This window comes from Patella vulgata, chromosome 6 (assembly GCF_932274485.2).
Source record: "Patella vulgata chromosome 6, xgPatVulg1.2, whole genome shotgun sequence".
Classification (NCBI taxonomy): Eukaryota; Metazoa; Mollusca; class Gastropoda; family Patellidae; genus Patella; species Patella vulgata.
The window spans coordinates 69,272,365-69,299,424 of NC_065884.2; the positions used below are offsets into that span (position 1 = coordinate 69,272,365).

Below are 27,060 nucleotides of genomic sequence, written 5' to 3' on the forward strand. Positions count from 1 at the left end.
TTCATTTCATGTTGAATATGAGTTAAGAGTTATATGTATTGCATTACGTGAAATTGTTTTAAATATATTATTGTGACACCTTGTTATTATTCCTTGTTATCAGAAACAATATAATGATTATGTTGAAAATACAGACTGTCTTTGTTATTGTATTTCATGTAATGATGGAGAATATTGGCCTAGATATCCCTGGCGCTTAGTGCTAAATGATAAGGCCAGCTCAAGACTGTCTTTGTTATTGTATTTCTTGTAATGGTGGAAGCTAATGGCCTAAATACCCTTGGAGGTTAGTACTGAATGATAAGGCCAGCTCAATTTTTCGTCATAGGTAACGAGATGTAAACAGGGCTAGCGCTACTCCCAACCCTAAACCTGGACCTAGCCCCAAATGCTTACCCTAACCCCAACCTACAATCTCCCCAACAATGACGTGCCCTAACCTTACTTACATTTCAGCGACCATAACAAAAATTGAGCTGACCTTAACAAATAGACTATCCCAGACCAACACCGTTTGGCTATGGGATATTTCTGACCATGACAAAAATTGAGCTGGCCTTAACAAATAGACTAAGCCTATCTGTGAAATGTTGCCCTCCCCACCCTGTCCCACCAGTATCCAACCCACCTAAGAATACCTAATCGTTTTTCTGATCAGAGTGACCTTACAAAATGAGTAACCACACACATCAACTGTGTAGGTGGGGGTTGTTGGCGTATGACAAATCTTTATATTGAAAATAATCTGACTCAAATCAGTTAGGCGTGTCATTAAATTATATATAAAACTACAAAACTGGCCGTATTTTAAAAATACTTAAAATACAGGAAATCAAATATTCAAGTCATTAATTCCATTGAACTTTTGCTCCTTCTTCTAAATTTTATTTAAATTGATTTTAATGCTAGTGTTGTTTGACCTATCAATACAAATGCACGATAATACATCAAATTTGACCGTATTTTAAATGTAGTCGACATAATCACCGCTGACCATTTGCCCCAATTATTTCCCCTTGCCCTGAAATATATGTAAACCAATTTTAATGCTACTGTTTGTGGATAAATGCCTTTATGCACAATAAATTTATGTTGCTTTTATTCACAGAACCGTAACAGGTTTAACTGGAATAACAATTAAACATATTTTCTATAGAATAATTTATATATTTCTTTCATCTCGTCGTCAAACGTTCAAATATCAATATTGAATATTACCTATAACAATTGAAACAATATGGCCGCCATATCACGTGATCATACGCTCATTAAAAAATCAATTTTTTGAATTCAGAATTATAACTCATTTGTCAATATTTACGCAGTTTTAGTGAAATAGAGAAAGATAGCACAAGCGTTTGATACATGTTGAAGAAATTAGATTTAAAATCTCTCAAGTTCAGGCGATAGAAAAAAAATTGGATTTTTAATCAGTTCACAATTAAAATCTCGCAAGTTCAGACTGTAAAAAAAACTGTTCTTTAAAATGTTTCGGTTAAAATTGTTCATCTGTGTTCTTTTGGCGGGAATTTTAATCGCAGACGGTGAAAATTCACAGACATGTTTGAAACAATACAGTCATAATGTAAGCCATTTTGAAGTTTTGCCAGGTTTCGGTTGGGATAATTTGAGAAATGTTGAAGTTTCTCGTGTTGTGGCGTTCAATTATTCCGCGTGTCAACTAACATCAGACGGAAAATATCTTCTTCCGAATGGAGTGAATACCCTCCCCTTAAAACAAAGCAAATTGGACCAGTATTCGGATATATTTCACAGTTACACAGAATATACGAGTATGACCGCCGAGTCGATCAACAAGGATCCCGGGTTCCGAATGCCCGGTGCTAAAATCAGCGGCACCTTCTCCAAAAGTTTCCGCGCTTCCAAACAGATGCAGGTTCGAGAAAAATCCAAAGTGACCAGGGCTCAGATGAAATTCGTAAAGTATAAAGTCAAACTTCAGCCCGATACACAACTCAGCAATGCTTTTACAATAGCTATATTGAGCATCGCGAGGCACGTGCTCTACGCGAGACATGAGATGGCCAGATACGAGAGCGAGATGTTAGTGCGAGATTTCGGCACCCACGTGATCAGCAGTGTCGATACCGGCGCTGCTTTGGTTCAAGAAGATCACCTGAAATCCAGCTACGTCACTTCTGATACAACTAATTTAGAAGATGTATTGTTGGGAGCGTCAATGAGCTTACGAGAGTCCACAGGGGTCGGATTAAACTTCGTCATGGCAGATTCAAACAGTACAAAAATCCTGGACAATTATAAAGAAAACAGGCTTCACTCTGTTATAACGACATATGGTGGTCCTTTGTATATGTCTGCTAATGCCAGTTATAGCTGGACCTCTAACTTAGAGACCAACCTGGTCGCTGTAGACAGGGCTGGGGAACCCATTTATAACTTCGTCAACATCCAAACGTTGCCGACCGTTCCTGCGACCATTCTGTTCGACGTCACGACTTATATAAAGAACGCTGTAAGAGATTATTACGCCTATAATACGTACCGTGGTTGTACGAACGTTGACGAACAACAGTTTAACAGCGTAGCTAACCTTGAAGATGGTACATGCAATGTTACGTTAGCTGACGTGTTTTTCGGGGGCATTTACCAAACCTGCAAAGTCAGTTCAAGCGCTGCCGGGGATTTGTGTTCGCATCTTAGACAGAATAACTTACAAACGAAAAAAGAATCGTGTCCGCAAAACTTTGAAGCTACTAAAATTCATTCGTCGCATTTTTCTAAGACATCATCCCAGAGAGTTTGCAAGAGTTGCTATGCATTCTTCAACTGCTGTAACGACGAGCCAACTCAATCCAGCGCCGATCTAGAAACATTTATCTGTACTACGAAGACACTGGGCATAAGTGAAGTTAGATTTGCTGGATTCTATTCTTCGGTGGTTGATAATATCTTCACGAGCAGCAAAACTTGTCCTCAGCAGATGACTCCCAGGCTCATTGGAGATGATATCAATATATGTGTGGACCATTCTGTTACCAGACAGCTGAATACGACCATCAAATTCGGAGGCATGTTCAGTTGTAATGTAGGTAATCCATTGGCTTCTGAGAGTGAAGCATCAGCGAATCCCATGTCCTGTCCAGCTGGATTCAGTCAACAGTTAGCCGGGGTCATCAAAGACTGTCCCCTATACTACTGTATTCCATTGGGAGATCTTCCATCCACCACCACACAAACCGAGCTCCGACGTCCACCTTTCAATGCTCGTCTAAAACTCTACCCTAGCGAGAGTGGCGAGGCGGTAGTGTACGATCCCGAGAAGCAGATCTGGTTGACGGAACTAGAATCGCGGGAATTGAAAGAAGAAGAAGCTGCAGTGAGTCTAACGACTGGCGAAGCGGCGGTGATCGCCATATTCGTTACCTTAGCATTTGTCATCATACTGGGTGTGGCCATTTATTTCTACCGTAGGAGCCAGCATAAATTTACACCGAAACGTGGAGGTAGTAGCAGCGTCAACACGAACGCAGGTCACGAAGACGCCGTATAGGATATCGTATTAAATGGTAGTTACCATGACATCAAGGTTCTCCATTAAACTTTATTTTATACAGAAATGAACATAAGGCTCAAATACCTACATAGGAACTGTTCCATAAGTTGCCATATAAACTACTCTATTAAATGGCCGTGTTACCATATAAAAATGTTGCTATAGAAATTACTCTATTGAATGGTCGTTTTACCAGTTAACATAGAAACCACTCTACCAGATGTCCGGTTGGCCATAGAAACTACTTATTACTATTACTAGGTAATCATAGGAACTGTTCCCTTGAATATCTATGTTGCCATAGAAACTACTTTATTAAATGGCCGTGTTACCATATGAAAGTGTTGCTATAGAAATTACTATATTAAATGGTCAAGTTACCAGTTAAAATAGAAACCACCCTATCAAATGTCCGGTTGGCCATAGAAACTACTATGTTACATGTCTGTGTTGTCATAGAAACTATTCTATTAAATGTCCGTATTGCAATAGCAACATTCTATAAAATGGCCGTGTTGTCATAGAGACTACTTTTTACTCAGTTTTCCCTTTAAATAGTATTTTAATGACAATACATTATTTAATCAGACAAGCCCAAGGAGCAGGGTGGGGCTCATGAAGCCCCAGGGGCCCCATAAATATTTATTTAATTGTTTTACGTTGGCATGGCCAGTATGTACAGAATCCTCTGGCGACAGTCTAGCCTTTCCCCGAGGACTCCGTCACATACAAATGTTTGTTCGTTCCGTTTTATTTTATCTTTGTATGTTTCATCAATATCTGACATACTTCCTGTGACGTCGTCGTCGCTCATCAAATTGTCTGGGGTGGGGTGTTGAGGAGGGAGGGGGGGGGGCTAGTGTTCGCTCTCGATGTTGAGCGGGGATTTCCAGCATGGTTTGGGTGGGTGGGTAGCAAAACCGAAATCATATACTCCATTTCATTTCATTTCTGTGCTACTTTACAATTGTAGGGAATTATATTTGGTTATGAGCTGATTTTATAGAATACGCTTGACTAATACGCAGTTTTTAAATTAGAAAAAATTACATCGGAATTTGTTTCTGAATTATTGATTAGTTTTTCTTTCCATCTTTCACGTATACATGTATTTAGAAAACATAAATATATTTATTTTAATTTTTTCTGTTAATTTTGGAATAAAAATATAATACATTTGTTTTTGTATCGCTTCATGGAGGCCGACGATCTTAGAACATTGATATTGGACCAAAATGTTTCGGATTCAAATTATGTCATGAACCGAAAGTAACCTTCGGGATAGCTTCGACAGGTTTAGGGCGGTCGGTTTGTTGCGTTAGGGGTGTATAGCAGTGGGAGGAAACCGGAGGACCCGGAGAAAACCCACGAGTTTGGACAGGCCACCCTACTCCTTGTCACGTACAACCTTGTCACGTACAACCGAGGAATTGAAACCCCGCCAGTTGACTCAATGACAGACCCTTATGATACAGCGCGCACGGGCTAACCATTCGCCTCCCCCCCCCCCTCCGCAAGCTGACGAAATTAATACACAGATTCATGAAAGCTCTGGGCTTTAAGCGGTGGAAGGGAGGTAACTTTATTTAACAGTGTGATTTGTTTTACCTTTGTCTCAACCAAGAAGTTTACAAGGAATGACCGCAGTCTTATCCATAACAATATGAACGTAACACACACCAGAGGTGAGAGAAAGGTGGATTGAAATGGAGTTTAACATCCACTCGACACAAACTAGGTCATTTCGGGACTAACACATGGTTCAATTTATTTCAATTATTCGCTTGCGCATAGGGGTCTTCGGCAGTGGGAGAAATCCAAAGGACACGGAGAAAACTCACGAGGTTGAGCAGGCCGTCACCAGAGGTAGAGAAAAACATTAAGTGATGGGTATTCCCCCACTGCTTCTTTGTTTTACAAACGTGTAAGCCATTTTTTGTCAGCAGTGAGGCATTTGCTCTCCTACTGAGATATTGCCCGCTGTGGTTTTTGGCCTCCTAGTTAAAGGACAATATTGGTGCCTGCAGTCATTATCATATGTGATAGAACCGGTTAAACACGTTTATTTGTGAGCAGAAATTCGCCCATGTATCTGTTATCACTCGTCACCTCAGTCAGTTATATAGAGGGATAACTCGTGTTTTCCTTTTGAGTTCGTCACTTCCGATTGTTGAAGCATTGATTACGCATCTATCGTAGCAACGATCTCTGTGTTAAAATCATATTTGGAACGTGTTTAACCAGTTCTATCACATATGTGATAATGACTGGCACCGATATTGTCCTTTAATATACCAAGATATTCCCTGCTGTATATTAGATAATTTGTCCACTAATTCAACACTACTCCTAAAATGAAATGAAATGGGTTTAATGTCCTACTCGGAGTGGGCTAATGAAGACGAGCATACGCCATACAGTGTGCTATGAGGAAAATTTTGCCAGGGCAGCGGCGCCATGGCCTGCTCTTATATCGAATTCCAACTGTGAGGGGATCTTTTACGTGCACGCCAATGTGTACACGGGACCTCGGTTTTCGTGCCATCCGAACGACTATACGTTGTGCCTTGCCAGGGCCTCGGTCCTGCATCACTGACAAGGGAGAACCACGCCGGAAAATCCCGATAAACTTTCTCAACCAACGCAGGGATCGAACACGTGATCTCTGGGTTAGAGAGCCAGCCACTTACTCACTGAGCCACCGTGTCTTCGTCGTTAAAGAGGCGATAACTGCAGCAATACCCTCGTACTGGATGTTATAGAGATGAAGTCACGCGTTGGGTGTTATAGAGGTGACGTCGCGCGTTCTATGGAGATGAAGTCGCGTGTTCTATGGGGATGAAGTCGCGTGTTCTATAGAGATGAAGTCGCGTGTTCTATAGAGATGAAGTCGCGTGTTCTATAGAGATGAAGTCGCGTGTTGTATAGAGATGAAGTCGCGTGTTGTATAGAGATGAGATGAAGTCGCGTGTTGTATAGAGATGAAGTCGCGTGTTGTATAGAGATGAAGTCGCGTGTTGGATGTATCGATATGAAGTTGCGTGTTCAAGAGATTAGGTCGCGTGTTGGATGTTACAGAGATGAAGTCACGTGTTCGGTGTTTTAAAGATGAAGTCGCGCATTGGATGTTATAGAGATGATGTCGCGTGTTGCGTGTTTGAGATATGAAGTCGGGTGTTCTATAGAGATAAAGACAGTCATGTTTGATGATTATAAATATTTTTAATCTGTGGCAACAATTTGTTTCAAGGCCTCCTCCATTATATACATGATATCACGTGAATCTTGATGAGTTATAACTGGACTTTCCTTTAAACCTGTAATAAAAACAAGCAAAAACATTTCAACCACATTAATTTACTTCAACCGCAATAGACCTAAAATTTGGTTTCCCCTTGCCAGTGATGCAGGACGAAGGGCCTAACAAGGACAGCTGTCTAGTCGTTCGGATGGGATGGAAAACCGAGGTCCCGTGTACATATTAGCGTACACGTAAAAGATCCCTTGGCAGTTGGAATTCGATATAAGAGTAGGCCGTAGCGCCGCTGCCCGGGCAAAATTTCCCTCATAGCACACTGTATGGCGTATGTCCGTCTTCATTAGCCCAGTATAAGAGCAGAACAGTAGGACGTTAAACCCCATTTCATTTCATTTCAGACCTACAATTGGGGATTAACGCGTGTGCGTTGGATCAACAGTCTTTCATTGAGTCAAGTGGCGCGGTTTATGTTCTCCGATTGTACGTGACAAGGAGTAAGGTCGCGAGTTTTCTCCGAGTCCTCCGGTTTCCTCCCACTGCTAAAGACCCCTACGCAGAAGCGATTTATTGAAATAAAACTGAACCATATGTTTGTGTTGAGTGAACGTTAAATACCTGCACCACTGACAAGGGAGAAACCACCTCGGAAAATCCCGATGAAGTTTCTCGGCCAATGCAGGGATAGAACACGCACCTCCAGACTATCGAGCCAGTGTCCTACCCACTTAGCCACCGTGGATCCCTTTGCGATTTCAAATAGTGCAAAAGAGGGTGGCGATAGCAATCTACTAGCTTGATCATCGGTTGAGTACAGAACAGTCGGTAATCTCTTTAGCCTTGAAAAGACAACAGTGTGTACGTGATTACCGTGTGTAAATTTCATGTGCGTTCATACGGCCAGATTTGCACAGATAGCCAGAAGGAATGCTTGTACTCATATGTTGTAGTAAATTTGCACGTAGCTCAGATCGGGTGCAAACTGCTGAACATGTGCGTGCAGGAGTAAAATTTGCACATAAGTAAATGCATTCATACGGTCAATTTACTCGCATAAGCAGATCTACATACGTAAAAACATATCATTTAATGTGGAAATCCCGCTGTATGAAAGTGGCTTTGACTGTTCGTTCAGTTAGTGTCTGTTCCCGCTCTCGCAGTCACCATTACTATTATTTGCATAAACCCCCGCCACCTCTCCCTTAGCCTGTTAGTTTTATGACCACCCCCGCCCTCACCCACCTCCTCTCTACAAACCACTCACTCCCGTTTACTTACCCTTTTGTAAACATTGACGAACGGTATTTGCCTCGTAATGGAAGCCGTTACTATTATCATAATTAAGTTTATAATTAACGGGAATTAGAGGAAATGATTTTTCTTCGCCATTTATTTTAACAGTTGTTGGACACCAGAACGGGGACTGGACCTGAAATTAAACACAGATTAATTTAAAGATATTATACAGCCCAAATATCCCTCAGGGATATATCGTATTCTATTCAAATGATACATGGGATATATCGTATTTTATTGAAATGATATAAGGGATATATCGTATTGTATTCAAACTATACAAGTGATATATCATATTGTATTGAAATGATACAAAGCGATATATCGTATTGTATATTGTATATTAAGTAATATATTGTATATTTACCTCTATGGTACCTTTAGTACCCATGAAGGTACAGGAATTATTGGCGCCTGCTATCTGTGTATGATATTCTAATGTTGCCGTTTTATTCTGGGGATATTTCAATACAATAGTTCCACTACCATCCACATCTAAATATACAATAAAATCATATTACAATATAATTTAAACACATTACAATATAATATAATATACATATTACAATACAATACAATACAATACAATACAATACAATATAATATAATATAATATAATATAATATAATATAATATAAATAGCGACACTTCATCATTAACTTGAAAACCAGTCCTGTATATGTTACTGATCAATAACTGAGAAGTAGTTATATCCATATACACCATGTGTGGTGTTTTGTATTTCTATTGGTAGGTGTTCTATGCAAGGAAAGGAAATTTAAACCTTATAGTGCTGTGTCCGTCGAGTAGCTACTATCAACGGGTCTTTTACGTTCGTTTCAAACCTCGGTTTGTCGTCCTATCCGAAAGACAAGGTACACTTTCCCTGTCGATTCTCAACTGGCAACTTTTTGTACTTGCACGCCGATGTATACGCGGAGTGGACACCAGTTTTTCTTCCCACCCAAGCGACTGGACACATTTCTCTCATCCGACTACCACGCCCCTGTCGCATGGCTACCACGCCCCCTTAGTCTAAGCAAGAAAGAATACTAGACATCAACACAAAATCAGTGTTGAGCATCATAATAACTTCCATGGCGATCGACAAATGAACCATTCTACTAGCCTTATTCCCTTTGTTAGGGTTAATCGGTAACCGAATGATGTCATTGGCATAAAATAAACCCTACATTACAATGGATAGTATAGTGGTCATATCAAATTATTGTTAAGTTTAATATACTGAAATTGACAAGGAGTAAGGTCGCGTGCCTAACCCCGTGTGTTTCCTCCGGGTCTTCTGGTATCCGCTCACTGTTAAAGACCTGTACGCGCATCCGAATTATTCAAATAATATTGTATCGTATCTTAGTCCCTAGTTTGCGTCCACCCCCCCCCCCCTCTTTTTCTTTCAGTGTCTGTCTAAATAAGTTATAACATACATACCACTTCCCGGCATAAGAGTTCCGGTAGCTTTGATCACATCCGGTCTTCCTTTGAAGAACAGATTAGCTGTTTGCACCGAATAGCAACCTAAATCTAACATTCCTCCGCCACCTAGCTCCCCCTTATTCATCCGCAGTACATGGGCATTATTATGGTTCATTCTAGCATGGACAGCTTTCAGTTCACCTATAGCCCCGGCGGCCACTTGCGATCTAACTTCCTCATAAACAGGAAAATATCGCGTCCAAAATCCCTGTAACAAATTACATAAATTATCAGCTTCATTTTGTTTATTTGAGAGAGAGAAATGAAATGAAATGAAATGGGGTTTAACGTCCTACTGTTCTGCTCCTATACTGGGCTAATGAAGACGGAAATTTAAGAGAGAGAGAGAGAGAGAGAGAGAGAGATGGGGTTTAACGTCCACTCGACACAAACTAGGTCATTTCGGGACTAACACATGGTTCAATTATATTTCAATAGTTCCCTTGCGCGTAGGGGTCTTTAGCAGTGGGAGGAAACCGGATGACCCGGAGAAAACCCACGAGGTTGGAGAGGCGACACTACTCCTTGTCACGTACAACTGGGGATTCGAAACTACGCCAGTTGACCTTATGATACAGCGCGCACGACCTTACCATTCGGCCATCCAACCCCCGTTTATCTAATAACTAAATATTTGGCATCTCATCCAATGGACACTTTTTACGGATACATCCACTGTTATTAGCTGGCGGTCTATTGTTTGTCTAGACGTGATTGGGGGTATTGACTGTGTCTGAAAGGGGAATATACTTTGTCAAATACGTAATTGGTGTCTTTCACTGGAGTTCCATGCAAAATAGCCCAGGCCCACGGGTATACTTGTGTCCACGGAAACAGGGCCCGGGTATTTATATGTTTAAAACCCCTGTACAATACGTATAGTGCCCGTTGTATGAGACCCCTGTACTATAAGTATAGCCTGCTGGAACATGCGAACATTTCCATAAATTTGGGTGCCCACTGATGAGTCTGGCCTAGATCCCACACGTAGGTAAATGCGGAACTGTTGTTTTGTTCAATGGCATGTAAAACAGCTAAACGGAATATTTTCCTACCTCTGCAAGGAACAGATTTTTTTCTTCGGCAAGTCTAAGGACTTCTTCCGTGTCCTTCAAGGTAGTAGTGAGAGGTTTTTCACAGACTATGTGTTTACCATGGTTTAAAAATAGGATACATAATTCTTTATGACTAGGATGAATAGCTCCAATATATACCACCTCTAAAACAACAATAAACAACCATGAATATACATATACCATAGCTAAAAAACAATCATAATTCCGTATGGAAAGGTAGGGCAGCTCCAATATATACCACCTCTAAAACAACAATAAACAACCATAAATATACATATACCATTGCTAAAAACAATCATAAATATACAAAATATATCATTTCTTATAAAAATAAAACATACCATGTAGGTTCACCAATGTGTCTTTGGAATACTTGAACGCGACTGTCTGAGAGACGCGTCATTCCGTAGATATAGGGGTTTTATTTGTCTATTTATAAAGGGGCTGGCTGGGCTGCACCCAGAGGTACACAAATAATTATTTAAAACATATAGTACCATAAATAAATAAGTCATTTATTATGTTGTATAATGTGTTTGTACCAAATAAATAATTCTATCTAATATATTGACATACAAAAAACATTTGTGTAAGTGTGAATGACAATATTTTCACTAAATATTTAATTTGCGAAATTTCCATCATTCTGGGAAAAAAAATTGGCATTTTATCTGTAATTTTAATAATAAAATATATGACAGTTTGATAACTCAATTGGGCGATTTATCAACATTTTAAACAGCAAAACTAGCAATCTGATTAAAACCCAGATCTATATTTCGTTTCGTTTTTTATACTTTCTATGGCCTCAACAACATGAAGATCTGACCAGTTGTGGCGGGGATGTCGTGTCAAAGGTCATAAGAGCGACTTTTGACCTATGATGTCAAGCATTTGATTAACCAATCAGTGTTGATGTTTCTAGTGGGACACCCACGCCAAGAACTCGCTGCAACAGACCGTTTCATTGGCTAATCCCTCACATCAAACAGAACGCAGGTTATATAACAACTTTTCCTAGTGTAGTAAAGACGAAATTTTGAACTATAAAAACGAAACAAATTAGGATCTGTGTTTTAATTAGATTGCAAAACTGTTGAAACATAATTTTAAAAAGTAATATAGAATTAAATACCTATATCAGAATTTTTCGCCAGTTCTTCATAGGAACCATAAGCTGTTGGAATTCCAAAATGGTCGGCGAATTCCTTAGCTTTATCCACATTTCTGGCTGCTACAGCAACAACCTGTCAAGAAGAAATGTCACAGTGACGTCACCGTGGAATAAAACATACGTCATTATCAATGATCATCCCTGTCGTTCATTATAATAAATTATTTAAATCGTTACAAATGGAGGGGGTTGGGGTAGAGTCGGGGTGGGGGGAGGGGGTACGAATCAGGCCCTATCACAGTTCCGGTAGTCACAAAAATATTGAAATGAAATGGAGTTTAACGTCTTACCTTTCTGCACCGATCGGGATGATGAAAGAGAGAAAGAGAGAAATGGGGTTTTACAAATTATTTAAATCGTTACAAATGGAGGGGGTTGGGGTAGAGTCGGGGTGGGGGGAGGGGGTACGAATCAGGCCCTGTCACAGTTCCGGTAGCACGTGCTAACCATTCGGCCATCCACCCCTCCCCCCACCCACCCCCCGGGATGATGAAGGCGGGCGGACACATGCCATAAAGTGTGATATGAAGGAAATATTGCTCAGACAGCTGCGCTTCAGCCAACGCGCAGATCGAATTCCGACTGACAGGGGTTCTTTCGTTCCATCCGAATAACTACATGTTTGTCATAATTGCCAGTAGCATTGTGACGTGAATAGAAAACGACCAAAACATGTTCAGCTATCCAATATGTCTTTTATTTGGTTGACACGTGCTTTGTCGTCCGATATTGCTGCGTTTACTACTGTCTATGGTATTGATAGTATTAACGGTATCGATGGTATTGATGTTATCGATGGTATTGATGATATTCATGGTATCGATGGTATTGACGGTATCGATGGTATCAATGGTACCGTGGTATTGATGGTATTCATGGTATCGATGCTATTGATGGCATTGATGCTATTGATGGTATTGATGATGGTATCGATGGAATCGATAACTGATGGTATCGATAGTATCGATGGTATTGAATTCGAGAACGTTCAATCAAGTATCTCAAAGTCATTAAAGATGTATTATTCAATAGCTAAATCTGCATATTGCAGATTTTTATTTTGGCTTCAAATTATTATTTAGACATTTATTCACATGACAAGCCTATAATCAACTCTCTAGATCGTCGGATGGCAGACATTTAAACCGAAATGCGATCGCCATTTAATGATTTAATTCAAAAATGGAGAAGAGATGTCGAGTCTTGATTAACAATTAACGTTTCTACGGTAATAAACAATATTTGCCAAATCTTGTCAAAATTTCAAACAGTGATAACTTTGCTCAGAATAGAGTAATTTGAATGAAATATTCAATATATTAATTTTGAATGATCTATTTTTGAACTATTATAGCAAGAACGGCCAGTTCTTTATCTAAATCTTACATCTTGGGTGGCTGCTTAATACAGATTCTATTGTATCTGTAATTCTTATTGTTCCTTCCTGTTCGTGATCATCACACCACTGGAGTAATAAGAACACGTTTCCAGAGTTCTAATCTCTTGGTTCAGTCAGCAGCTTTAGAAATGTCAATATATCTAGTTAGGCGAATGGAAATATAAATAGGATCCATGCACATAAAATACATCAAAACTGTCTTTTCGAGACTAACATATGGTTCGATTTTATTTCAATAAGTCGCTTGCGCGTAGGGATTTTTAACAGTGGAGCGAAACTGAAAACCCGGAGAAAAACCACGAGGTTGAACAGGCGACCCTACTCCTTGTCACGTACAACCAGAGAATCGAAACCACGTCAGTTGACTCAATGACAGACCTTATGATACAACGCGTACGCGCTAACCACTCGGTCAAATCCCCCAAATCTAAGACAGTATAATATATAACACCATACCTTATGTTCTGTATCTGGAGCAGACACTAAACATGCCGCAAAATCATTGGATATTTTACCAGCAGAACAAATACCCCATCTTGTTGCCATGGTGACCAACTGGAAAACAATTAAATCATATCAATCAATTTATAAAGGTGCAAGAACACGACCATCCGTTTCATTTTAGACCTATATATATATGAAATAAACTGGGTCATTTCGGGAATAACATATGGTTCAATTTTTGTTCCAATAATTCGCTTGCCCGTAGGGATCTTAAAAGAAAACCGGAGGACCCGGACAAAACCCACGAGGAGACCATACTCCTTGTGATCTAAAGTGTAGGACCGCAACCACACCACTCGACATCACGCCAGACCCTATGGTCTCATTAGCCCAGTTGGAGCATAATAGTAGGACGTTAAATCCCATTTCATTTCATTTCTATGTAAGGCACCTCTACCACTCAGGTTGGTGGGAGTTAGAAATTAGGGGCCTATTTTACGAAATTTTAACTAAGATAAAATCCAAATTTTAGTAATTTGATTGGATAATATTAGATTGATTTTAGTGCTTAGCCAATCAAAATTGAGGTATCTACTAAAATTTGGATTTTATCTTTAGTTAAGATTTCGAGAAACAGTACCCTGGACAATTTCAGCGTGTCTTGTCGGCTTTTATCGACTAAACCCTTATTATATATAGAGAGAATCTCCTACGAGTCTTTTATTTTTTTGGATATCAAAAAAGACGAGTAGGAAATCTTATTTATCACTCAATCCTTTCTTATATACACAAATAAATAAATATAATTCTTTGCTATAGATTTCACTTTTACTGAATCTGATTACATTACGGCGTAGTTATACATAATATTTTTGACAGTAATTCAACCATTCAACCAGTGTTTCCATCAAGGTCAATTAAATAAAGATAGTTCATTTTTAATACAAAAAAAAGGTTACTTTTAATAAAAAAAAATGAACAGTTCTTTGAAAAAAAGTAGTTCTTTTTCAACTGACCAATCAAATTCATGGAAAGCGATATCTCCTAAGGAGTGATAAAGAGCAATATCATCTACGAACGACCGTTTTTCTTTGTGATATGTAACAGGGGGGGTCGGATGGCTGAATGGTTAGCGTGCGCGCGCTGTATCATAAAGTCTGTCATTGAGTCGACTGGCGTGGTTTCAAATCCCCGGTTGTACGTGACAAGGAGTAGGGTCGCCTGTCCAACCTCGTGGGTTTTCTCCGGGTCCTCCGGTTTCCTCCCACTGCTTAAGACCCCTACGCGCAAGCGAATTATTGAAATAAAATTGAACCATATGTTAGTTCCAAAATGACCTAGTTTGTGTCGAGTGGACGTTAAACCCCATTTCTCTCTCTGATATGTAATAAAAATGAAATGAAATGAAATGGGGTTTAACGTCCTACTGTTCTGCTCCTATACTGGGCTAATGAAGACGGGCGTACGCCATACAGTGTGCTATGAGGGAAATTTTGCCCGGGCAGCGGCACTATCGCCTACTCTTATATCGAATTCCAACTGCCAAGGGATCTTTTACGTGCATTCTAATGTATACACGGGACCTCGGTTTTTCGTCTCATCCGAAGGACTAAACAGCTGTCCTTGTCAGGCCCTCCGTTCTGCACCACTGACAAGGGGAAACCACGTCGGAAAATCCAGATGAACTTTCTCGGCCAATGCAGGGATCGAACACCCGACCCTGATATGTACTATTAAATATTGACGATTACATCAACGTTAACATGTACCACACGTGTCTTAAAAATTAATCTTATTGTATAAGATATTTAATCAGATATTGTAATGTATCACAATATGAAATGTTTGTTGTAACTTCCATACTCATGTTTGTACATGTAGTTGTGAATAAACTTTTATTATTATATCGAACCTCAGATTTTGTAATGTATGACAATGTGAAATGTTTGTTGTAACTTCCACACTCATGCTTGTACATGTAGTTGTGAATAAACTATTTATTTTATATGTATAAATATGTCATGAATATAAATTGTATTCGACCGGAAATGTGCATTGAGATACAATAAAATTTTATCTATCACAATTGTTTATAGCTTTACAGTGTTATCTGTGACATGTGTAAACTCGTTACGAGAGAGAGAGAGAGAGAAATGGGGTTTAACGTCCACTCGACACAAACTAGGTCATTTCGGGACTAACATATGGTTTAATTTTATTTACATAATTCGCTTGCGCGTAGGGGTCTTTAGCAGTGGGAGGAAACCGGAGGACCCGGAGAAAACCCACGAGGTTGGACAGGCGACCCTACTCCTTGCCACGTACAACCGGGGATTCGAAACCACGCCAGTCGACTCAATGACAGACTTTATGATACAAGGCGCGCACGCTAACCATTCAGCCATCCAACCCCCCAAACTCGTTACGAAACTAAACACACCCCGATCTGCTTTAATATAAAAAATACGACACCAGATGAATCATAATTCAAGAGAGATAGAGAGAAATGGGGTTTAAAGTCCACTCGACACAAACTAGGTCACTTCGGGACTAACATATGGTTTAATTTTGTTTCAATAATTCGCTTGCGCGTAGGGGTCTTTAGTAGTGGGGGGGGGGGCGGAGGACCCGGAGAAAACCCACGAGGTTGGACAGGCGACCCTACTCGTTGTCACGTACAACCGGGGATTCGAAACCACGTCAGTTGACTCAATGACAGGCTTTATGATAAAGCGAGCACGTGCTAACTAATCGGCCATCCAACACCCCAATCATAATTCAAACCGCTAAAGTCAAGATATGAAAATGAAAGGAAATGGGGTTCAAAGTCTTACTACTGCTCATATTGGGCTAATGAAGACAGGCATACGCCATACAGTGCACTATGAGGGACATTTTGTCCGGGCAGCGGCAGTATAGCCTACTCTTATATCGAATTCCAACTGCCAAGAGATCTTTTACGTGCACGTCAATGTATACACGGGTTTTCCTTCCATACCATCCGAACGACTAGACAGCTGTCCTTGTCAGGCCTTCCGTTCTGCACCACTGACAAGGGGAGACAAGATATGAATTATGTACTATAACTATATGTAACTACATACTAAATAGAGCATAGAGTATAATGTATAACCATTGAAGTTTGCACATTATAATAACATTAATCTTATACAAGGTGTTCAGGTTTATAATTTTCTTGCTCCATACGATTGTTAGCCAGACCTCTAGAGAGGGGGGTGCAACTAGTGCGCCGCCCCAGGGCCCATAAGAGTCTATGGGGCCCAAAAGTTCAAAATTGAAATGGGCAATTTTTTATTGTTCCTTTGAAGCTTATATAAGTATGTACAACAGTTTCATCGCGATCTGGGGCGGGGGGGGGGGGGGGTGGCTGAATGGTTAGCACGTGCGCGCTGTACCATAAAGTCTGCCATTGAGTCAACTGGCGTGGTTTCGAATCCCCGGTTGTACGTGGCAAGGAGTAGGGTCGCCTGTCCAACCTCGTGGGTTTTCTCCGGGTTCTCCGGTTTCCTCCCACTGCTAAAGACCCCTACGCGCAAGCGAATTATTAAAATAAAATTAAACCATGTGTTAGTCCCGAAATGACCTAGTTTGTGTCGAGTGGACGTTAAACCCCATTTCTCTCTCTCTCTTTCATCGCGATCTGCTAGTGAATCATCTAGATATGACTAATGTGGGGAGGGGGGGGGCAAGGAGGAATCGCCCCAGCACATGTTTTTTCCTCTCAGGAGCCCTGCTGTTACTGTTAGCTGATGGAATAAATGGGCTAGCGTCAAAAGAGTTGTGACGTAATGAGACACAGGGAATTGAAAGTGAGACCGCGCATCCCTTGACGTTGTATGTAGTCCGAATTCAGTTTTAACTCTATTGCCACAACTCGAGGGAATGAATTCCAGAATATTCAGTAAATTATCCCTTTCAGAGTTAGAATTATGTCACGACTCTCGCTCCATACGATTAGTACTGACAGACTTACAATGACCATACTCCTCGCAGTGTTGATCGTTTGATTAGACCTAACAATGCAGTCAGTCGGCATTCACGTCGTCTCACTAACCGACATTCACGCATCATTTATCGATCGCAACGGTTACTAAATTAAATGTTAACATATTTACCGTCTGGTATCCTGGTCTATCGACGAACTATCTATAACTAATACTAGCTGATGATACACGCACGCTATAACGTGGAAACTTCTACTATCAATGTTATTATATCACACGGTCAAACAGCGTGACCCCATTTCAACTTTAACCTCTAGTCTACCTTGACACTACAACGTAGTATTTTTCCCACGTTATCGGCTGAGATAGCTACAACATAATACTACGCGAAGCTAAAACATGCATATTCCGGTATGAAAACCAATGGTAACTGTGTCAGCCGAGTGGGTAATATTTGCTGTAAACTGTTAATCAAACTAGTGACGAATTCACCGGTAACACTACAGAGATAAAGAGGATTACGTTATAGGCCATTCATCATACTGCACACAGCGATGCATCTACTTCATACCTCGAGGGAGGATCACGTGGCTAAGTGGGTAAGACGCTGGCTCGCTAGCCTGGAAGTCGGGTGTTTGGTCCCTGCATTGGCCGAGAAAGTTCATCCAGATTGTCAGTGATGCAGGACGAAGGGGCTGACAAGGACAGCTGTCTAGTCCTTCGGATGAGACGAAAAACCGAGTTCCCGTGTATACATTGGAAAGCACGTAAAAGATCCCTTGGCACTTGGAATTCGATATAAGAGTAGGCGATAGTGCCGCTGCCCGGGCAAAATTTCCCTCATAGCACACTGTATGGCGTATGCCCGTCTTCATTAGCCCAGTTTAGGAGCAGAACAGTAGGACGTTAAACCCCATTTCATTTCATATCTTGAGAATACCTAGGCGGAGCTAACTGTAGAGACAGACAGCCTTATAATTCCTTCCAAGATCAAAAGTTGTTATATGGGAACAATAATATAAATCGAACAATAATAATAATAAAGTAATTGAATGTCATTAGATAAGAGAACACGAGAAAAATAGAAATAGTCCGTACATTCCCTTCTTTATATTCATTCTATACCTTATAAAAACATGGTAATGCACGGACTTTTTCTGGGTTTTTTTTTTCGTGTTCTCTTATCTAGTGGCAATCAATTCTTTTTATGAATTGTCAGATATCCTCTCACAGTCTCACACAACAACTTTTGGTTATTAGTGAGCAGAAATTCGGCCGTGTATCTGTTATCACTCGTCACATCAGTCAGTTATATAGAGGTATGACTCGTGTTTTCCTTTGGCGTTCGTCACTTCCGATTCAGGAAACCTGTATTACTCAGCTATGGTAGCAATGATTTCTGTGTTAAAATTATATTTGGAACGTGTTTAATTACTTCTATCACATATGTGATAATGACTGACACCAATATTGTCCTTTAAAAAGCCAATGTTTTTAAGGCAGGGCAGTTTTACGTTCACACGTACTGGTGGCCAAGATAAGCCATCTTTGCATTAAAGTAGTTTATCGACCGCCTAGTTTTTAAAACAACTGAATGGGCTATTGAATTATGTACACAGCAAATGTGCCTGTTTTTTTTTCAAATAAGTTTAACTTGTGCGTCTGAATGGGCTATTGGATTATGTACACGGGGAATGTGCGTGATTTTTAAAACAAGTTTAATTTGGACATCTGAACGGGCTATTAGATTATGTACAAGGCAAATGTGCAATGTCTTTCGGATGGGACACAAAAACCATCCATGTAAACACTGTCGTGCAAATTAAAGAACCGTTGATGTGAAACTTCTCACACCTCACACAACACATGTAACCACAAAAATACAAATTACCACAGATGAGAAATACCATGGGGTTTAATGTCTTACTATGGTGCTCCATTCGTGCTAATAAAGACGGGTATCGTGCAGTGTGGTACGAGGGAAATTTCGCCAACAATGGCGCTACGGCCATCTCTTATTTCGAATTTCAACAGGTGTGCGCCAACGTGAGCATGCATGGGACATACATTGGTCCATTTCAATAAATTTGACCTAGCGTGCTTTGAATAAGATTGCATTTTAAGAGTGAAAGTCTATATTTGTCTCTTATGCTAGGTTCACACTGTCGTGTGATGCGTTACGATAGGGCTGTCCCTATTGAGTCCACCATCTGCTATGTGCAAATGCTTTCGGATACGTTTCAGTTTGATCAACAAGATTGCTACGGCTGACTACAATACAGGGGCCTGTTTCACGAAATTTTAACTAAGATAAAATTCAAATTTTAGTAATTTGATTGGATTTTATTAATTTGATTTTAGTGCTCAGCCAATCAATATTGAAGTATCCACTAAAATTTGGATTTTATCTTTAGTAAAGATTTCGTGAAACAGGACCCAGGGCCGTAACTAGCTCAGAGCAACGGGGGGGGGGGCAAACTTTTTGCAGGCCAGGGCCAGCCCCCCCCCCCCTAGTTACGGGCCTGCTACAATATATGATAATACCTGATAGAATCACCACGATTACTCCACGATTAAAACCACGATTTCAATCGTAGCACGAATCGTGATAGTGGCAACCTGGCATGAGCCCGACATGTTTAATTTTTAACATTTTGTTTACAAATCCATTGCGATGAGGGAATGGCAGTTGTCGCGCATCTAGGAATTTCAATTTTCCAGCGATATTTTACGTACACGATGGAACCTCAAATTATCGCCTGCATATATACAGAATGTATCTCCTGTACTGGTTTTAATGCAGATATCCTAGGTCGTAGATTACACAACGTGTAGGCCTACTTTGATATTATCTTAACTGAACATAAAAATAGAATGAGAGCGACAGAATTTGGTTATAATGCCCACTCGACACAAACTATGGCGTTTCGGGACTAACATATGGTTCAATTTTATTTCAATAATTCGCTAGCGCGTAGGGGTCTTTACTAATGGGAGGAAACCGGAGGACCCGGTGTGAATCCACGAGGTTGGACATGCGACCCTACTCCCTGTCACGTACAACTGGGGAATCGCAACCACCCAATGACCGACCTTATGATACAGCGCGTACGAGCTCACCAATCGGCCATCCAAGCCCCCATATTACAAAAAGGATATATGCTTCCATTGTGTCAATTTAAGTAACAATTATCTTTTTTAACTTCGGTAAACTTATAGACATATTTATCCAGATGTAATCATTTACTTGTTTATCCAGACAAAAATATAGACGTTTTTATCCAGACATAAATAGTCCTCGGTGTGGAAACGGATTGCCAACCATGTGTGACAAACATACGTTTTTAGTTGCCTTCGATGAATTGTAGCAGGGATTCATAAATTTGCATTCGGCCAGAGAAACAGCTGTTAAATATTTTTCATATAGAATGACCCAGTTTAAGTATACAATGATATTATCCGACTTTAATCTTTTAAGTTAAATTATTATCTAGATAACAAGACGTGAATACTTAAAGATAAAAATACTAGGCTTCTTAACGACGCAATTGTTAACGCCTCGTGTAGGTATGTACTCAACAATCTACATGTACTCTTATGAACGACATCATAGTTTTATCTCTTTAATATCCACAAAACATGAACTTGGTCATTTCGGGACTAACACAGAGAAATGAAAATGAAATGAAATGGGGTTTAACGTCCTACTGTTCTACTCCTATACTGGGCTAATGAAGACGGGCATACACCACACAGCATTCTATAAGGACAATTTTGCCCGGGTAGCGGCACTATCGCCTACTCTTATATCGAATTCCAACTGCCAAGGGATCTTTTACGTGCATTCCAATGTATACACGGGACCTCGGCTTTGCGTCTCATCCGAAGGACTAGACAGCTGTCCTTGTCAGGTCCTCCGTCCTGCATCACTGACAAGGGGGAACCACAGAGAGAGAGAGAGAGAGAGAGAGAGAGAGACGTCCACTCGACACCAACTAAATTTATTTCGGGACTAACGTATAGTTAAATTTTATTTCAATAATTCGCTTACGCGTAGGGGTCTTTAGCAGTGGGAGGAAAAAGGAGCACCCAGAGAAAAAACTCGAGGTTGGACAGAGAGAGAGTGAGTGTGTTGAAAGTAACTGCATTCGGCATTCGTCGGTACCGATGGTGGGGGCATTTATTTAATGGCCTATACCATTTTGGGAACATTCCGATGACGTTATTCTTTATTAACACAAAGAACCAAAGGTTACAATCACGTGATATAACATATTGAAGGGTGTAAATAGTTTTCGAGATTTTTATCAGCTCGGGGTACCCTACCATATGATTCAATATTTGTATATCTATTGATGTCGATGTCAAGTGGTTGGACATGTAAAATTAAGAGTAACGGGATAGTTACTGGGGAGTATGGGAATATGGTGTAGAACTGGGGGTCTAACAAAGACGAATGTCTAGTCGTTTCGATGAGACGCAAAACCAAGGTTTCGCGAACACGTTGGCTTGCACATAAAACACACTAGTGTCACGTTTCGATTTTGGTGTAAGACCGGTAAACATTCGTGTTTTATGTCTTGTAGTTCGGAAGAGCCAACAAATTCTATAAAATAAATGTTTAACACTTGAAATAATAGACAAAATACATCCATATAAACTTCCTATATCTTGTAATTGCACCACACGCCGTGGTTTTCAATCCGTCCATATATTTAATAATGTATTGACTTTCCGTGCTTTGTCGTACACGTGTTAGTCTCGAAATTGCCTATATGTGTAGAATATTATAGCTGGAAGCGGGTGTCGTTAAACCCACATCAAGTCAAATCAAGTCTTTAAGTCCGATTTGGAGCAGAACAAAATGACGTTAAACCCCATTTGATTTCATTTCCGACATCAAGTCAAGTGGAGGCAGACCACCATTAAATTTCACCATCTCGGTAGTTCGTCTATTTATCGCAATTCTATCTCTCTTTCTTTTCTCTCCTTTTGCATGCCCATTTTTGTTGATGTTTTGGTCTAGAATGGATGAAGAGGAGGGTTTGAATTAACATTTTCTGCGAGGCTTTGGTAAATATTCATGATATTGAGGCGGAAGGATAACGGGGTTATCAGGTTAGCTACGGTGATATGTACGGCAACTAGTTACATGTTTTTAGTATGCTTCTTCAAGTTTGTGTATCTCAAAAGTTTGGTGGTCAACCTCATACAGATTTTAGTGCAAAGACATGACCATTTGTTCCTCTGTCTGTAGTGAAAATCATTCAGCCCAACGAAAATTTGGGGAAAAGTTGGAGGCGGGCAAAAAGGCCAGAATTAACACTGAAGTCAATGGGGAAATTAATGGTGGTCTGCCTCCAAGTTGTTAAGCCCGACAAGAAAACATCAACGGAAAGTAAATAAAATATAATGGGGTTATAACGTTCTACTTTTGCACCAACCTGGAAACTTTTGAATCCCGGAACCTTCTGAAAACCGTATATACGACATTAAAGTCGTATATACCGTAATTACGACATTAAAACTAATAAACCTAGTGAATTTTATCCATAAAGCTATCTGTTATTATATATATATATATATATATATATATATATATATATATATATATATATATATATCGCTTTCACTAATATGCCCTTTAAAGATAACATTAACACTCGTATATACCGTATTTACGACACAATTGAACCGTAAAGTGGTGAATCTGAAATGTAATATTGTGTAAACTATAGAGATATATATTGTTTATAAGGCATTTAGTGAAGGATTAACATTGAAAAAACACAAACTCAACTTTATGGATAACAATCATTAGTAACTTTAATAGTGCAACGTTTCAACAAGTGTCCTCTTGTCGTTATCAAGGACAGGGTAAAAACGATAATATGATACAAAAACCTGGGAGTAAGTATTTAAGTATAAAAATTTAGAAGAAGCCACAAAGACAAGAATGAATATTTTGTTTAAATATATAAAAAAGATCAAAGAGTAAGTGGAGTTATGATTGCAAGCTAGACATTAACAAAACTATATAGAGATATAAATAACTTACATAAACTACAGATGAAACAATACTACTTTGTAAAACAATCCAGTAACGTGAAGATAGCGATCTTTCTTTAACCTTCTCTGTTGTGTATCGACTGTATGATAATAATATCTAGGGTCTGATGTCAGGTGACCTTATCTATATTTTCATTAATTCAACGCATAACTTTATATAAGACAACTGAGAATTTAAAGTTACAATTTCATATTTTCTAAGAAAGTCAAAACATAATTATTTCTGTCTTTTGCTCAATGGGTTGTCAACTCGCTATAATTATACGATCATAGGTTATCTTTCTCACACTTAAAAATCTTCACACCGGAAATAATGACACAATTACCCCCCATAATCTCCCTTGTTTTTCTATTCCCCACCATGGAATAACTATCTTCAAACGTTTGAATTTGAAGTTGAAAATGATATTTTTGCCAATCTCTCAACTGGCAATAGTGAATTTTAGGATTAAAAATCTTCACACCGGAAATAATGACACAATTACCCCCCATAATCTCCCTTGTTTTTCTATTCCCCACCATGGAATAGCTATCTTCAAACGTTTGAATTTGAAGTTGAAAATGATATTTTTGCCAATCTCTCAACTGGCAATAGTGAATTTTAGGATTAATAGGACTATTTTTTTTAACAAGGTAGGACTGTTTTTAGATACCATCTATTTTAAGGCTTTATTTTAATACATTTTAAAAATATAACTTAAAAATATGAAATTGTAGCTTTAATCTTCATACAAATTATAACAACTGAGAATTTAATCTTCAAACAATTTATAACAATAAAGTCAGAATGATATTCATAAAAAATTATCAATGTTTTCAGAATCAAGAACATCTTGCTTATTAATAGTAATCATTAATTAGTTATTTGTTTTGTTTAATCACGGGGGATCACGTGGCTAAGTGGGTAAGGCGCTGGCTCGCTAGCCTGGAGGTCGGGTGTTCGATCCCTGCATTGGCCGAGAAAGTTCATCACGATTTTCCGGCGTGGTTTCCCCTTGTCAGTGATGCGTATGCCCGTCTTCAATTAGCCCAGGTTAGGTGCAGAAGAGTAGGACGTTAAACCCCATTTCATTTCATTTCATTTTGTTTTATCACGGAGCACGGTGGCTAAGGAGTAAGATGCTGGATCATTCAACACGTACTGGTCCACCAGCTGGGGGTCACGCTGGCTAAGTTGGTAAGACGTGGGCTCGCTAGACTAGAGGTTGGGTGTTCGATCCCTGAATTGGCCGAGAAAGTTCATCCAGATTTTCCGGCGTGGTTCCCCCTTGTCCGTGATGCAGGACGGAGGGCCTGACAAGGACAGCTGTCTAGTCGTTCAGATGGGACGAAAAACCGAGGTCCCGTGTACCTATTGGCGTGTACGTAAAAGACCCATTGACAGCTAGAATTCGATATAAGAGTAGGCCGTAGTGCCGTTGTCCGGGCAAAATTTCCCTCATAGCACACGAAATAGTTGAAATATAATTATATACTATATTAATGTACCGCGTTGATGTTATTGTTTATATTCCTGATATAGTTTATTTCCTGTTTGATTTATGTTCGTATGTATTTATGTTCCTGTTCCCGATTTAAATAAATAATTATATTTACTAAACTGATCGCTGTTATCACTAAAATCGTGTTACAATTTCTGGAAGTCTGGGCCCTGTTTCTCGAAATCTTAACTAAAGATAAAATCCAAATTTTAGTAGATATACTGATGTCCAAAAGAAAGTATACACACTAAAAGTATGACTAAGTTTTGTTTAGATTAAAACATTTGATAAAGCATTACTGAGTTTGTCTCTTGCGTCCAAACTCAACATTTCTAAGCAAAATAAAAATGTGAAACAAATTGACATTCTACCCAAATACCGTACTCCGTTTTCCCTACTCTCCTTCGTCTCGCCGTACTCTCCTTCGTTTTCCCCACTCTCCTTCGTCTCGCCGTACTCTCCTTCGTTTTCCCTACTCTCCTTCGTTTTCCCCTACTCTCCTTCGTCTCGCCGTACTCTCCTTCGTTTTCCCCACTCTCCTTCGTTTTCCCCTACTCTCCTTCGTCTCGCCGTACTCTCCTTCGTTTTCCCCACTCTCCTTCGTCTCGCCGTACTCTCCTTCGTTTTCCCTACTCTCCTTCGTTTCCCCCGTACTCCCCTTCGCTTCGTTTCATTTTCTTTGTCCACGGTTGGGTTTTAATCCAGGACATTGACGTCATGTAGAGTCTGAACGCTCCCTGGGCTACATGATACCATTTTCTGTGTATTTGTCAAACAGGCTACTATGACAGGGTCACGCAGATTACAATTTTTAAATTCCCGCTTTTATTATTTATTTTTTATATATATGTTTGGAATTTACTATTTTCATGTACATACTGTTTGCAGTATACGTATTTGTAAGACTATCTTCGTGTCCTATTAGCACTAAAAAGGGAGTCAATAGCCATAACTCCATACATTATCTCTCACATAGTTTCATGTAGTTCTCGGTTCACGAATTCAATGAAGAAATGATTTATACAGTCATTCTATAACCAGTTCATGACTCATGCTTTACTATATAATATCTACACGCAATGAACCACAAACACTGAATAAATAAAAAAAACCAGCGGAATAATTCAAAACATCTGTTGTTCATTGCTGATAATTTCATTCAAAAAATTCGATATTCATTGACGGAGTTGAAGTCCGTAAATCTCGCGTGCGTATGTGATCATGGGTCGATAGAGTCAATCAACAGTTGAATAATTCATAAATTCAAGGGAAGGTAATCGTCCGCGGCCTATTTTCTATATATCGAGAGTCGTACGAACTGGACCATAATTTTGTCAAAAGTTACGATATTGTTTTTAATAAAAAAAAAAACAATTAAAAAAAACGAAAAAAACCTGCGCACATTCTCTGTATGGAGAGAGAGATAGAGAGAGAGAGAGAGAGAGAAATGGGGTTTAACGTCCACTCGACACAAATCAGGTCATTTCGGGACTAACATATGATTCAATTTTATTTCAATAATTCGCTTTCGCGTAAGGGCCTTTAGCAGTGGGGGGAAACCGGGGATTCGAGACCACGCCAGTTGACTCAATGCCAGACCTTATTATACAGCGCCCACGTGCTAACCATTCGGCCACGCAACTCCCTTCTCTGTATGGAGTTAATACAACGATCGTTATCTGTGTATATTATTCTCCTCATAAAAGTCCTTATAAGTGCGTACATTCTATTATGAACTTATCATTTAGTTTGAATAGTCGGTTGTACATGTAACACTTCAGTTTTATTTCAAGTTTAGACAGGCGGTTTGATGGCCGACTGGTTAGCGCGTGTGTGCTGTGTCATAAGGTATGTCATAAGGTATGTCATTG

General features: G+C 39.6%; 2 protein-coding genes across 3 annotated transcripts; one reads left to right on the forward strand and one right to left on the reverse strand.

Moving 5' to 3' along the window:
- The first annotated feature begins 1,312 nt into the window (after nt 1–1,312).
- On the forward strand, nt 1,313–4,714 carry LOC126824017 (macrophage-expressed gene 1 protein). The gene has a single exon (XM_050553117.2). The coding sequence runs from the start codon at nt 1,487–1,489 to the stop codon at nt 3,530–3,532; it is 2,046 nt and encodes a 681-aa protein (XP_050409074.1). The 5' UTR covers nt 1,313–1,486; the 3' UTR covers nt 3,533–4,714.
- A 2,023-nt stretch (nt 4,715–6,737) lies between these two features.
- LOC126824086 (trans-1,2-dihydrobenzene-1,2-diol dehydrogenase) lies at nt 6,738–23,758 on the reverse strand. 2 transcript variants are annotated; one of them, XM_050553272.2, is made up of 8 exons: nt 23,698–23,758; nt 13,687–13,785; nt 11,793–11,904; nt 10,637–10,800; nt 9,537–9,789; nt 8,455–8,582; nt 8,070–8,220; nt 6,738–6,852 (listed from the first exon to the last, which is right to left on the reverse strand). In XM_050553272.2, the coding sequence occupies exons 2-8, from the start codon at nt 13,774–13,776 to the stop codon at nt 6,758–6,760; spliced, it is 993 nt and encodes a 330-aa protein (XP_050409229.1). In that variant the 5' UTR covers nt 13,777–13,785; nt 23,698–23,758; the 3' UTR covers nt 6,738–6,757. The 2 variants fall into 2 exon arrangements, with proteins under 2 accessions (XP_050409229.1, XP_050409228.1); XM_050553271.2 differs by lacking the exon at nt 23,698–23,758 and adding an exon at nt 17,811–18,202.
- Nucleotides 23,759–27,060: the final 3,302 nt, after the last annotated feature.

Coding starts and splice junctions, on each gene's coding strand:
- LOC126824017 (XM_050553117.2), top strand. CDS start 1,487: ATGTTTCGGTTAAAATTGTTCATCTGTGTTCTTTTGGCGGGAATTTTA.
- LOC126824086 (XM_050553272.2), bottom strand. CDS start 13,776: ATGGCAACAAGATGGGGTATTTGTTCTGCTGGTAAAATATCCAATGAT. Junction 11,905..13,686: donor CTCCAGATACAGAACATAAG/GTATGGTGTTAT, acceptor TCTTCTTGACAG/GTTGTTGCTGTAGCAGCCAG. Junction 8,583..9,536: donor AACTCTTATGCCGGGAAGTG/GTATGTATGTTA, acceptor TTGTATATTTAG/ATGTGGATGGTAGTGGAACT.